The sequence below is a fragment of the Tribolium madens genome, unplaced genomic scaffold (genome assembly GCF_015345945.1).
Source record: "Tribolium madens isolate multiple individuals breed KSU strain unplaced genomic scaffold, Tmad_KSU_1.1 Scaffold_1;HRSCAF=32;Tcas5.2_LG8, whole genome shotgun sequence".
NCBI lineage: Eukaryota > Metazoa > Arthropoda > Insecta > Coleoptera > Tenebrionidae > Tribolium > Tribolium madens.
Genome location: NW_025400984.1, coordinates 9,223,764 through 9,238,820, shown reverse-complemented (window position 1 = coordinate 9,238,820; position 15,057 = coordinate 9,223,764). Strand labels below are relative to the sequence as shown.

The 15,057-nt window shown below is 28.3% G+C and overlaps 2 protein-coding genes across 2 annotated transcripts in view; one reads left to right on the top strand and one right to left on the bottom strand.

Annotated features, from left to right (window-relative positions):
• The window catches only part of LOC123016143 (Ig-like and fibronectin type-III domain-containing protein 2), an 89,777-nt gene that overhangs the window by 37,028 nt on the left and 37,692 nt on the right, over positions 1-15,057 (bottom strand). Inside the window, exon 3 of the mRNA XM_044416359.1 lies at positions 5,010-5,073. Coding sequence (XP_044272294.1) covers positions 5,010-5,058 — 49 coding nt within the window. The 5' untranslated portion in view covers positions 5,059-5,073. The remainder of the gene's footprint in view (positions 1-5,009; positions 5,074-15,057) is intronic.
• LOC123016144 lies at positions 418-1,567 on the top strand. Its single transcript, XM_044416360.1, has 5 exons — positions 418-658; positions 710-836; positions 887-1,042; positions 1,092-1,243; positions 1,299-1,567. The coding sequence occupies exons 1-5, from the start codon at positions 465-467 to the stop codon at positions 1,531-1,533; spliced, it is 864 nt and encodes a 287-aa protein (XP_044272295.1). The 5' UTR covers positions 418-464; the 3' UTR covers positions 1,534-1,567.

Below are 15,057 nucleotides of genomic sequence, written 5' to 3'. Positions count from 1 at the left end.
TTAATTTGATACTCCTGCTACCATATTTTTACTCTCTTTTTAGTTTAACTTTCTTCAATCATTCAAACATTCTTCAATCTGTTTTTAGAATAATCTTAATAGTTATAATTTATATTTGTTTTGTAATAGTAAACATTTTATTTATAAACATTACACACAATATATTATCTAGAAATCTAGACAAAATCATTTCGGTTTTCTTTTCTTAATTAAAGTCAATCTCAAGATAAGATTAGTAACTTGAAAATACTCCATTTTTCTAGCAAAATGTCACATTGAATGAAAATCACGTATTTTATCACTCAATCAATCTCATGATTTTAATTAATTTTAATTATTGATTAACGAAAATAGTAAAATCAATGATAAGACTCCCTATATAAACCCACCATTGCGAATTCTTCACCAAACCAAAATCAGCCTTCTTTCAAATCGTCCAAACAACAAAAAATAAATCAACCAAGATGAGAAAACTAGTCATTGCAGCTTTGTTAATAGTCTGCATTTGCGCCTCTCCATTTCCACAAAACGATGTTGACTTTGCATTTGAGGAAATCGTTTTCAGAAATATCCCAAATATCAAGAAACAACTTTTCAAGGAATTGACAGTTTCTGATGAAGAATGGAAAGATATTATTTCCATCTGTAAGCCTAGCGCGTAAGTTTTTAATACTTTAATTTTTTCAATGTTGTTTTTTATTAATTTTAGACTCGGTGGCTCTATTCAAGACAACGTAAATGCTTGCATTGACAAAATGTTTACAATTATTGATGGTTGGATGGCAAAACATGTCGATCCATTGTCACTCCATGACATGCATGCAGGATTCAACTATGTAAGTTGTAAAAAAATTTAAAAAATGTGTCTAAACTAAAAAACTTACAGACCCTAATTGTAACATATCATGGAGAACTGGATTTGACCAATGGTAAATTGCTGGGTTTTTCAACACTCCATCGTAGTGACGACGCAACATTCAAATATGATTTATTGGCCCAAACTGCCAGTGTTGGAGTCGGAATAGGATTCCAACATCTTGGAGTAAGAAACACCAAATTTAATTTAAAAAAAAAACATAAAAATTTTGTAGTTTACATACGACTACAGTGCCAAAATCATGGGATTGGGGCCCAAAGGAGGAATTGAGGGCACTGTTACCGATCTTAACATGAATTTGGAAGTTGGATTTGACTTCAAAAAGAAAGTTTTGACTTTAGAGAATTTCAGCATTTCTAATTCTGGGTGAGTGTTTTTCAAATTTTTTGTAGAAGTTTATCAAAAAACATTCTTTACGCAGAAAAGTTCAGTTCAAATTTACTGGGCATGCAATCGTTGATTGGCTACTCAACTTGTTGACAAAATTGGTCACTTCTCTGATGAAGAATGTGATTTTGGAAGTGATGGAAGGTGTTGTTGGAGGTGCCATTGATGCCATCGTCGAGGCAATTAATAACTACTGGAAAAACCACAATCAACTCTACGATTTCTCAGAATACCACAAATACAACAATATTGTCAAATACAATGTGTAATGAATCTACAATAAAGATGTTAATATATTTGTAACACGATTTTTTATTCACAACGTATCAATTAAAACAAAAAATAAAGTAATACATAAGTAATGCATATTTAAAAAATTGAATACAATACTAATAACAGAATAGTAGAAAGTGAAATAAAATAAAAATAAAACATAATACCAACCAATAAACTCGTAAAACAATACACAAATAAGTCAAAAATAATAATAAAAGAAAGTAACAAAGCGTAAATTATAATAAAATAAAAAACGATAACATCAATAACAATTAAACAAAAAACGAAAAAAAACAGCGACAAAATAAAAATAATGTAAAACTCAAAACATACTACAAAGATAAAGTAAAATTTATTATATTTATTTATTTACTATTTATTATTTATTACTTATTATACAGTATGTCTCCAGATTGAGTTTACATAAGAAAAAAAAAATTTTTATTATGCCAAAATTTATGCCAAAACTACAAAGGAAAAAAAGTTTTTGCTTCTGTTATTAAAACTTCATTATTCTAATTCAGTAGAAAGAAAAGTTCATTTTTCTCTTGATTTTGGACTTATAATATATAATGATTTTTCTCTGCTTTTTAAGTCCTATCACATTGGCGGTTCCAAAATCAAGAAAAAAATTAACTTTTTTTTTCACGGTATCAGAATAATGAAGTTTTAAGTACAGATTTGCACGTTTCAGGTGAAGCGAAAAATGTTTTTCCTATGCAGTTTTGCCGTAAAATCAAAGATATTTTTTTTTTCTCTTGTAAACTCAATCCGGGGACTGTATAAATACAGAGTGTCAGAACTTCGGAGCAGAAAAAAATTTCAAGCAAGTTAAGATATCAGGAACATGGAAAAAATATTTCAAGAAAATCTATTTCTAAAAAACATTTTAACATTTATTTTTTTAAATTTGACATTTTTTTATGTCTATTTAGTGATATTGATGATCTAGTATATGTTTTTTTTATAATTATTTAGTAAAGGTACAAAAATTTTGCCAATAAAANNAGGATACAGCTTCCTTGTTTTCTCGTCTAGTAGCCTATAGCAAAAAAATTTGGAAAATTATTTGTAAAAAATAATGTAGTAGAAATGATGTAGTAAAAGAAAAAAATAGTAAATAGTTTATTAGAAAATATTTACAAAAAAAATAATAATCGAAAAATAGATAAAGCAAGTCAAAGAAAAAAATAATAAAGTCTTTTTGGCAAATTTTTATTTGAGACACGCTGTAAATATCAGATGCATTTGTAACTGGGATGGGGAATGATGGCGTCGCGACGCGATGGATACATCACGACGCAATCCTAATTTATGACACGTAACCTGTCCGGAAAAAATATAGATACAACAGATGATAATAAATAATACACGACGTGGATTATTTACGAAACGAGTTTCTAAAATTGTAGTGTTTTAGTTGTTTTTGTTGGTAAAACTGCAAAGTTGTCCTAACACGATCAATCCTGCCAACTTTATTAAATGATGGAGGTAATAGCAGATCTGAGTTGAAATTAAAAGTTTATTATTTGAACGCTTCGATTTCCCATGTTGTTTTTTGACGAAAAAAGCAGAAAACGCCACCATATTGATATTTTTTAACCATATTTATATTTTTCAACATTACATTCTACACAATTCTTTTTATTAAAGTTGAGAGCTTTTCCAAACAAATTCTTACTAAACTCTAATAGATTTTTCATTACGAACTTTCACGTTCCAAGTTTATCGGTTTTCTGATTTACTGTGCCAAATTTAAACAAAACTGTTGAAATTATAATAAGGGAAACACATGTCGAAGAGATTTTTTTTTAATTTCCAGTTTCGGCAAAATAAAGCACGAAAAGTTTGAAACTTGAATAACAGAAACTCCGAAACAGGGAAATGATAAATGATTAAAACTTCCTCTCAGCAATAATTACTTCACACTATTTGATCAAACTTCACAACAATTTGTTTGTATTTGGAAAGTTTCCGGGGACATTTAAGCCCGTCATGCGGGAACAATAGAAAAAAACAATGACGAGCGATTTAATGGTTCAAATTTTACCATAATAATTTATTCCATGCATATTTAAAGGGCCGGATCGATAAGAGAGCAGCTTTTGACGTTTGAATAAATGTGATAAAAGCAGTAACCCATCTAATTAAACCGGTATGTGTGACACCACCTCCCCCCACCACTCTAATTACTAACACCGCCATCTCGTTGCGATAGAATTAGTTGCGGGCTTATTCCACGCCGTCTTGATTAATCTTCAAGCGAAAATTAAGGAACTCATTTGTTAAACAATGAATCATTTAGATTAGTGGCGGAATTTCTATGTGAGCGACCCGAATTTTTACAGAATTTAGTACCCTCATGTTTTATGAATAATTAATTTGTACACCCGGAAGCTTTGAATCTCATTTCACTTTTTTGTGCAGATTTTACATGTGTTACGCTTTGACCTCGCTATTATTCTTCCGTTTTGTACATTAATTCTCCACCTCTCTGCCATTTTTGGTATTGTTTTACCAAAAAATCCAACTTTAAGAAAACTGTTTTCACGATAAAATTTCAATTGATCATAGAAGAATCTTGCCTGTCATAATCAATAATAGCACGTCAAACTTTAACAATTAACTTTGCCATTACAGGTCATAAATTATTCGCCAAACCTGACAAATAATTCATTCCAAAACGGCATTTAAAATTCTGCTAATTTCAAATGCAATTATGAGCATTGAGTAAAATGTAAAATTCATAAAGCGATTAAATTCCAAAAAAGCAGAATTTGGTGTAAAATCACCACTTACAAAAAATTGAAATTCAACGTTGTGCTCTTGATAACTTTTAATCTAGACTTAAACAAAGTTCGCAACTTTAAGGATCAGCAAATAAAAAACTCGTAAAACACTTGCCTTCTTGTCCGGAATACGGAATAAATTTAGATAAAAAATTTAAATGTTAATTAAATCAATAATAGAAGAGGATAATAGCACAATTTTCTTAGTCCTGAAAAATTTATTAATGCAGTCCAAAGGTGCTTAACTGATCTCGCCCGGAGTTATAGAGCAGAAGGGACCCGGATTATGCTGAATTATCTCACCTGAGATAGAAGCAAGTTCCGGGAACGGATGTGCTTTGAATATTTCACTGTAATCAGGAAAGATGTTCGTCTCACTGTTTATTTTCAATTCGTTGCAAAATTAAGACTCTCTAAATATTTATTTTCGATTTAAAAAGGCGCGTTTTTAATTTGTTTGAGTAAAAATAACATTGCCAAGATTGGGTCGCCTTGAGGCTATTTTGGGTTATCCTCTCTTCCACCTGTTATTTTCACACTTCTATTGTCCTGATGTTACCACTAATCTGCATCCGCTTCGGGGACAAATAAAGTTTCCGGTCCACTTAGATCCGGAATTTGCCACCTCGTCCGTCAACTATTTAAATCCCAACCGGAATAATTTACAATGTTGTACTTACCAGAGATCAGGCCTAAGGCGGCTGCGAACACCACCACCGACGGAAACATGGCGACTGGCCACTCCTGAAACAACACTGAAATTTTTAACTGCTACAAAATACACTTTTCAGCTACTGAAAATTCAGTATATAATATTATATTAATTTAACCTTATACTGATTTATAGATTAATAAATTATGAAAATGATGTAGAACATAGACACAAATACGTGAATATCAAAGTAAAAGAACAATAACAAAAATTAATGAAAGTTTTTTTTTCTTTAGGTGGAAATATCTTATTTATAAAACGTTTACAAATGATGAAAAGTTAGCGAGCTTAAAGTTTGAAAGCGCTTTTTGTCGCTTTAGGGAAATAAACTTTTTACAGAGAGTTAATTATTATGAATATAAAATGCGGCAATTAAAATTAAGGCTAATAAAGAAAATAACGGCTAAAAAAACTGCTCTTTTTAATTTTTATTAAACTTTCTTGCCATAAACAAGGTTAACACTTTTCAACACACTATTCTATTAATGGGAATATAATGATTAATTATAGCATCCCTAGAAGCACACCTAACTATAATTATGTTAGATTCAGCTTATACAGGGTGCGCCAGAACTCGCGCCCCAGAAAAAAATACCATGTAAGGTAAGATACCAGGAACATGGGCAAAATGTAAAAAAAATCTATCTATAACGATTTCGAAGTTATGAGAGCTTAAATTTTGCACTTTGTATTTATTTTTGTTAAAAAAAAAATAATTGAAAAAAAATCAATGAAAAACACATTTTTTACCAGTTTTCATAAGTTAAATATTTAGTTTTGTACAATGGCGGTTTGAAGATTTAGACAGATGACAATTATATCAAGTAAAAAACTCAAGTTGTATAAAGTTCTAAAGCTTCAAAACAATTGTTATTGAAAACTTAATCAAAAAACTTTACAAAATAGTTATACAGGATGCGCAAGAAATTGCGCCTCAGAGAAAAATGCCATGTAAAGTAAGATACCAGAAACATGGAAAAAATGTTAAAAAAAATTCTATCCATAACCATTACGAAGTTATGAGAGTTTAAGTTTTGAACTTTGGCTATTTATTTCCGTTAGAAAAATAACATTTCAAGATTTTTTAATACAGACTAATAGAAAAGGAAACAAAGAAGTTGTATCTTAAATTGTAACTTTGTTTAATGTTATTTGTAGCTTTTATTGGCAAAATTTATCTTATTTTATTTGAATTTTTTTTCCTGACACAATCTGTATAACCGGTAACCGGTATGATTGTTATGTATTATGACGCATGACAAATTTTAACTTAGAATAGAAATTTTAGTTATGTAGACGATATTTAACATCCCAGAAAATCTTCGATATCTCCAAAACCGTTATTAAAACTTTTTTGTTTATTTTGGTCCACACTGTTACCTCCTTAAATATTTTACAATCTTTTTAAAAAACCTTGTATAACTGTTATATAATTGTGTTATAGAATTTTCTAATTGCAGAAAACTTTTTTGTGCAAGTTTATATAAAAGATGTCATCAAACGTGATAGCAAAAAAAATTCAACGTCACACATAATAATTGTAGAGAAAGTCGATCTTCTGTCTTCAAAACGAGTACATTTCTAGTTTCTAGTTTTAGTTTTTGTTTCAATTCTGCAAAACCTGTTTAGATATTTCAAGAAATAAAATATCTTCGGTGCAAAATTGCGTTTAGCTTGGTGGAAAAATGGTGGATGCGCCGGGCGAGAAAATCTCCAACAATTATTAGCATCGTGTCTGATGCAGTTTTTATGGTAATCCCCCACCCTCTGGCGCTTTATTTGCCATTCAAGCACACCTGTCGTGAACCAAGTGATACAAAATTGCTAGCCGAAATTTATTCGGTACAAAATGAAACTGTTGTGTTGAACATATTGAAAATATAATTGGCATTCGGCAATATTTTATGTAAATTCAGAACGAACGTTTGCTAATTGAACCGTTTCAATAAACACAGGCTTTGTGTTTTTCCGCCCCTACGGCCTCTCATCAAAGTTTTGATTTGTAAATAAAACTCTCACCGGTCGAGCTCGAGGATATACATACAATAGATATATGAATTGCGACGCTCTGTTTGCAGATAGTTACAAGGACGCTTCCGGGTATCAGACTAAACTGGCAACAATGCCACCAACTTTGGCAACAAGGGAATTGAAAGCCCGCCGGTATCAGACGCGCTTTATGTCATTATTAATTATTTCGAGTAAAGTGAATTAATAAAAAAATTAACAAGCACAGAAACTGTTACTACTCCTTTAACCTTTTCTAATTTTATTTCAAAAGTAATCACCTCCAATTTAGTTAATTAGCCAACAAATAATTTCAAGAAAATATGCAATTACACACTACCCCCAAGTGAAAACCGGGTGAATAATGCGAGCTAATAATCTCACCTAAATTCCGGTTTGGCCTGCAAAATCCATTACCCTATAAATTACTAGTTTGAGGTCCAACTTTGCAACAGAAATTTGACTTTGATAATGTAGCAAGTATCATTTTGTTTTTATATACTTTTTTCCATATTAATTAGTGGCCTTACGTTATTATTATTTTTTATTATGTTGTTTCAAATGTTATTTTTTATTATAATTTCGCATTTTGTTATGGGATATGATAAAAATTAGGAATAAAAATGTTCTATTCTTTCCACAGCCTACTTTAATTTATTTTATTTTCAAATTATATTTCCATTTGACTTGTAGTAAAACAAAAAATTAACAACGATGACACTTATTAAACAATTGCTTAGCTTCAAGTCTTATTCAATTAATATTGTTAATATTGACAATTTTTGTAATAATTATGTCTTTTTTTTTAATTAAAGCCTTTTCATTCATTGACAGTATATCAATTAAAGGAGACTTAGAACTAAGCAAGTTTTTTAATGTGATCGTTTCAACGAATAAAAATAGAAAAAAAAACTATAAACTTTTTTTCTCAAAATAACATTTTTTATCACTAGTTGACGTTTACTTTTGGGACATCCTGATAAAAAAATTGTTACACAACTGGTTTGGTAACAACTCTTTCTCTCTTTTATTAATATCACAACAAAATCGAGTATTGACATCTTAAAGTGTAATTTTTTGTATTTTCACAAAAAAAAATTTTTTTGTCAAATGCTATTCTAACCTGTTAAGAGGCTGAAGATGTCGTTCAAACAAAACATGTACCTCAACAACTAAATAAAAAATAGTTTTTATGTACAAGTAATTTTTTATTATATTTTTTGTTTGTTCTGTCGTATTTTTTTATAAAAAATGATAAAAAATTGATTTGTTCATTTCTTAAAACTTACAAAAATCAATGATTTAAAGATGTTCATTAGTAAAAACAATCCAATATACAAGCTGGATTATAAAAAAAACACCCCAAGCGTTTTTTACTTTTTTATCAAAATTGATCAAAGTTATCAGTCGTTTTTACTTGTCTTAGATGAAATGAATAAAAATGTTCTGTTCTTTCCACAGCCTGCTTTATTTAATTTTATTTTCACATTCTATTTCCATTCAAAAAACTGAAATTGATGTCACTTCTAGTAAAACAAAAAAGTAAAAACGATTGCTTAGTTCCAAGTCACATTTAATTAATATTGTCAATTTCTGTAATTGTTATTATGTCTTAACATTTTTTTAATTAGTTTTTTTTGTTCATTAGCAGTATACCAATTAAAAGAGAACTAAGCAATTTCTTAAATGTTATCGGTTTTAATTTATCACGACCAACTAGTAGAAAATTAATTGTTACTCTTTGCTAAGCTGTAAGTCTTTAACGAATAAAAAAAAATTAAACTTTTTTTTCTCAAAATGACACTTTTATCACTGGTTGGCGCTTGCTTTTAAGACACGCTGTAAAAAAAATTGTTACACAACCGGTTTGGAAAGAGCTCTTCCTTTTATTAAAATCACAACAAAATAGAATATTAACATCATAAAATGTGATTCTTTGTATTTTCAAATAAAAATATAATTTTGTCAAATGCTATTCTAACCTGTTAAGAGGCTGAAGATGTCGTTCAAACGAAACATGTACATACATACCTCAACAACTAAATAAATAGTTTTTATGTACAAGTAGTAAACTTGAAATGTTTTTGTTTGAAATATTATATTTTTATTATTACTTGTATTTTCTTATAAAAAATTAATTTGTTCATTTCATGAAAATCAAAAATTTAAAGATATTCAATAGGTAACAGTCTGAAAAAACTCCAATGTTGTTAGTTTGAAAAACTTCTTGGTGTTTTCAGTTCGATTGCAATGTTTCATCGATGATGCACTTGAAACTGGGGCTTCTCATCAATCAACTTCAGCCCAGTGGATTCGTATTTATAGAAATTGAAAAGCAACACACACGCGTCTGGAATACAAGAAATAATATTTCGAATAGATGATATCGCCTGCTTTATTCCCGTTGTCGGAACGATACCATTCATAGTAATTTTGATAAATGCGTTCATTTTGGACGAATTTTATTGGATAATGTAAAGAAGGGGAGAGATTCACGAATTTATATATTCCAAAAAGATACCTACATTCATCATTTTTACTCGATATGAATAATTTCGGAGTAATTAGATTGAACTCGTAAAAGCAGTAGCGCTAACAAGGAGCTTTGTGTGTAATTAAATAGCCAATTACTGTTGTTAATTATCATTGGGTGTTGGGCTTGTGAAAGAAATCGATCAATGTCTCATTTTTTGCCACCGAGTTTAGGTCTCGTTTGTTTGAGAAAGCGACAATGTTTGCTAAAAGGGCTTAGGGTAAGATGCGACGCTATTTTGGGGAAACAATGGATACGTTGTTGTTTGAATGGTGTGTTGAGGGTGGTAAAATTGTCAGCTTTTGACCCCAACGAAATCTCTCAAGCGGCTCTTAACCGAAATAATTATCTAGAGATAGACAAGTAATTATCAACTCAAATAAACTGAATTTATACAAAAGATAAAGTTTGTATGCTAGGTTTTGTACTGCCATGAATGGAATTATTAATTTAGTATGAAAATTAATGAAAATCCTAGTGTCTCAAACAACTTTCAACTACTTAATTGCTTTTCGCCAAGACAGTCTACAAGTTGTAACAAACTTTAATACAGAGCGAAAATTGAAGTTTAAAATTTTAGAAAAACATTAGGTTTTTTAAATTTAGAAAAATGCATAAAACGTTCTTGAGACGAATATGAAAACGTCGATTTTACTGGTTTTTTAATCTGTAAAAATTGTAAAAAATGGTCTATCAAATTTTGTCGTAAGAACGCTTGAAGTTTAGTCTTCTTGTCGTAAAATCACTGCATATGATGCAATAGGTTAAAATGCTCCACGATGAATAGTCTTTAACAAATTAAATAAAAAATTGTAGAAATAAACACTACGTTGTAAATAAAAAAGCAAATTTCTTTTATTTTTATCAAAAACTGATACTACATTGACAAATTTGCCTGTATAAACCATCTTGACTTAAAACTCATAGTCTTCGAGTCATGTTTTTTTTTATAAAAAAAATGTTCTATTTATTTTTCTGACCGCAAAGACGCAAAAGTTGCATACAAATTTGAAATACTGTAAAGCATTCATAAAACATGTTTATCTTTATAAAAATAATTTACCTAACATAAGAATAATAAAAAACAGAAACATTAAAACAAAGAAAAGCAAATCTATTAAAAAAACAGAAGATTTACTTTTTTCATCAAATTTTTGTCAACATTTATTTCTTCAAATTTTCTGATAATTTAAAAAAAAATTTGCAAAATTAATACAATACAATATTCATTTTGTTTAGATACTGTGTTTCAGTTTGTCATTAGTTAATTTAAAAGTATAATTTTTGTAAAATTTTAATTTGCAACAAAAAAAATGTCTTTACTAAAATTTTATTTTATTTAACTTTTTAACTTCCTTAACTACAATCTAATTATTTGACAAGGAAAAATCTGTTTCTAAGTGCATTTCTGGCTGATTCTCATTTCAATTTTTTTTGTTTTATGAAAAAAAGTATGAACAGAAAGGTTTATTTAATAAGCAAAACTGAAAGATTTTAAACCACAAAAGCTAACTAAAAACTAAAAAAATATCAGAATAAGATAATTTGTGAAGGCAGAACAATTTGATGACAAAATTGATTTGAAAAGTTTAAAACAGACAAAGCGACGTTAAAAACATTTAAGATAGAATTTTTAAAAAAATAAGAAAGAAAGAAATAAAGCTAGAAAATTTGAAACAAAGATGTGAAACACGAGTAAAAAGAAAGCACAACATAAGAAAGAATAAAAATATGGAAAAATGAATATTGAACTTAAAATTAGAAGAATGTAGAGGAAAATATATTGTAGAAAGAAGATAATTATGAAAAAGTATCAAAAATGGATGAAAGTAGTCAAAAAATATAACACATTAAAAAAATAGAATCACTTTATTAGAAAACCTGAAAGTAAAAAATTAAGTGTACAGCTAGTCGCAAAAGTAGTATTTTCATTGAACTTTTTTAAGATTCTAGACTCATGTCATAAGTTTTAATACAAATGGAAAATATTCCAAGACTTTTGTTCAATTTTCAAAATTGAGTTATGAATGACAAAGGAGAAAAATATAGTATTCATTTTGTTTAGTTATTGTGTTTCAGTTTGTCATTAGTTAATTTAAATGTATCATTTCTGTAAAGTTTTGATTTGTAATAAAATAATAAAATTTTATTTTAGCTAACTTTTTAACTTCCTTAACTCTTAAGTTGTTATCTAATTATTTGACAAGAATAAATCTGTTTCTAAGTGCATTTTTGTCTGATTCTCATTTCAATTTTTTATGTTTTATTAAAAAAAAAACAGAAAGATTTCTTTATAACAAAAAAGGTATAAACAAAATAATTTGAGAAAGCCGAACAGTTTTATAACATATAACGATTTGAAAGTAATTAAGACAAAATGAAGTGAAGAAATAAAAAGAAAAAAAATTGAAATGAAAAAACGAGTAAAAAAGCACACCATAAAAAAGAATCAAAAATATTGAAAAACAAATATTGATGAACTTAAAGTTAAGAAGAGAGAATTATTGAAGAAAGAAACAAATCATGACAAAATACCAAAAGTCGATAGAAATAGTAAAAAATGAAAAATATTAAAAATACTTGATAAACAGAGTTAAAAAAAGTTAAAAAGCGAAAGAAGTAAAAAATTGCAAAAATTGAAGGATTGAGATAAAAACATAGATAGAAAAAAAAAGTAGGAAATACACAAAAAATTATAGTTAAGTCGCAACAGAATTATTATTCGAAGTTTATAAATATCAATACAACTTTTGTTTAATTTTGAAAATTAATGTGTGGAAGACAAAGGAAAAAACGGGTTTGGATTTGCCCTCAAGAGGATTGAATTGAATTGACATTTTTCCAAGACGTTCTGTTTATTTTTCTGACCAGAAGGAAGCAAAGGTTGCATACAAATTCAAGTTAGGCGGTTTTTAAACTGCTTTAGCCTCCGGGGACGTATCAACAGATGTCCTGGAGCTAGTCCGGGGATTTATCCGGAGCTTTTCTGACAGGCGAGAATGACTAATAGACGTGTCAAGGTCTTCAACTCTTGGTTTATCAATAATAAAATTTCGGGAAACGTTATTAATTCAATAGACTGTCGCTGGGGTGTTTTCCACCGAATTAGTTTGTATTTATATTAGGGAACGTCAACAGATGGCTGTTTAATAATCAACCACGTAATTCCGATTAATTCGTAAATGGAAAAGGAAACAATTCTCTTTTTCTGTTTTATTTCGCAGTGATGCAAATCGGTGGTTGTTGATTTTGCGGAGAGAATAGTCGATAATCGTCCTTGTGGTGGCCAAAGCACGAAGCTTTCTCGTTGACCGATCGAAAGCTCGCCAAACAGTCAGATTTAGCTCATGATTACTGTTAATTCCCAGAAATTTACTGCACTGCATGTTCACAACCACCAGCTTGTTAGAGATAGAGAGTTATTTAAGTTTTGAGTGTCTACTGCGGACACAATCAATAGGCAATTTCAAGTTACGAGACGACCCATAAACTAACACGGAAATTGGCCAATTTTGGATTACATCAATGGCTAATTGTTGCATTTCAAACATCAAGAAATTTCTGGTTTATGAAACCTTAAATTTTATTGCAAAGTTTCTGTAAGTATTACCGTAAAGCACAACTCGTGAATAAACTTCAAAATCTGTAAGCCACTGGAAACTGCGTTTTAAAAGTTGTCTTACTCTGTTAATTTTACTTTTTACTTATGTACTTGTTTTAAACTTTTTACATTTATTTGAATTTGAATTAGAAAAAAATATATTTTTCGCGTTTTTTTTTGGATTTCTAAAAGTGCATTTTGATCATTTTTGAAGTTTATATTTTTTTGATTTTTGACAAAGCTTTGGTTGATTTTCGGTCTACCGCAAATTAACTCTGAAACTATTATCAATAGCGTTGTGTTTGTTATCGTTATCTAGATTTAAAATTCTCTATTTTTTTAATAGTGTCTCGGTTTTTCTAATATTTTCAATTTTTTTGACTATGCGCTTTTCATACTTTTTCATAATTTTCTTCTTTCTCAAATATTTCTGTCTTCTTACATTTTTCTAATTTTAAATTCAATATTTGTTTTTCCATATTTTTATTGTTTCTTATGTTGTGCTTTCTTTTTACTCGATTTTAACCTTTTTGTCTACAATTTTCTGACTTAATTTTTTTCTTCTCAATTTTTAAATTCTTAAATGTTTTAAACGTCACTTTGTCTTTTTTTAATATTTCTTTCAAATAAATCTTTTATGTCATCAAATTGTTCTGTCTTTCCAAATTATCTTCTTATATTTTTTCTTTTTCTCTCGCTTTTTTGGTTCAAAATCTTATGTATTGACTAAATCTTTTTTTTTTCTTAAAACAAAAAAATTGAAATGAGAATCAGCCAAAAAAGCACTTAGAAACAGATTCATTCTTGTCAAATAATTAGATAACAACTTACAGTTAAAGAAGTTAAGAAGTTAGCTAAAATAAAATTTTATTAAAGTCAGTATTGTTTATTACAAATTAAAACTTTCCACAAATTATACATTTAAATTAACTAATGACAAACTGAAACACAATAACTAAACAAAATAAATTTTGTTTTTTTATTTTTTTTATTTTTCTTCTTTGTCATTTATAACTTAATTTTAAAAATTGAACAAAAGTTGTTAAACTATGTAGAATATTTTTTTGTATTAAAATTTATGACATATGAGACTAGCTGCACACTTAATTTTTACTTTTAGGTTTTCTAATAAAATGTTTCTGTTTTTTTAATGTTTTCTATTTTTTGACTACTTTCATCCATTTTTGATACATTTTCATAATTTTCTTCTTTCTACAATATTTCTGTCCTTCTACATTCTTCTAATTTCTAAGTTCAATATTCGTTTTTCCATATTTTTATTCTTTCTTATGCTGTGCTTTCTTTTTACTCGCTTTTAACATCTTTGTTTCAAATTTTCTAGGTTTATTTCTTTTTGAATTACGTATATATCTTAAATGTTTTTAAGGTCGCTTTGTCTTTTTTTAAACTTTCTTTCAAATCAGTTTTGTCATCAAATTGTTCTGTTTTCGCAAATTATCTTATTCTTATATTTTTTGCTTTTGATTTGCTATTTTGGTTCAAAATCTTTCAATATTGCTTATTAAATAATTCTTTCTGTTTATATTTTTTTCCATAAAACATAATCAGAGAATCAGCCACTAAGAAACAGATTTTTTCTTGTCAAATAATAATATAACAAACAACTTGGAGTTAAGGAAGTTAAAAAAAATAGATAGAATGAAATTTTATTAAAGACAGTTTTATTTGTTGCAAATTAAAACTTTAAAAAAATTAAAGATATAAATTAACTAATGACAAACTGAACCGCAGTAACAAAACAAGATGAATAGTATCTTGTATTAATTTTGCAAAAAAACTTTTGAATTATAAGAAAATTTGATGAAATGAATGTTGACAATCAAAAGTTTTAATTCTTGCTTCTTAAAATTTTCA

What these genes read in the sequence shown, in the direction of transcription:
- LOC123016144 (XM_044416360.1), top strand. Translation starts at nt 465, where the DNA reads ATGAGAAAACTAGTCATTGCAGCTTTGTTAATAGTCTGCATTTGCGCC. An exon ending in TCCATCTGTAAGCCTAGCGC is followed by an intron (nt 659 to 709) that starts GTAAGTTTTTAA and finishes TATTAATTTTAG; the next exon opens with ACTCGGTGGCTCTATTCAAG. An exon ending in TTCAGCATTTCTAATTCTGG is followed by an intron (nt 1,244 to 1,298) that starts GTGAGTGTTTTT and finishes TTCTTTACGCAG; the next exon opens with AAAAGTTCAGTTCAAATTTA.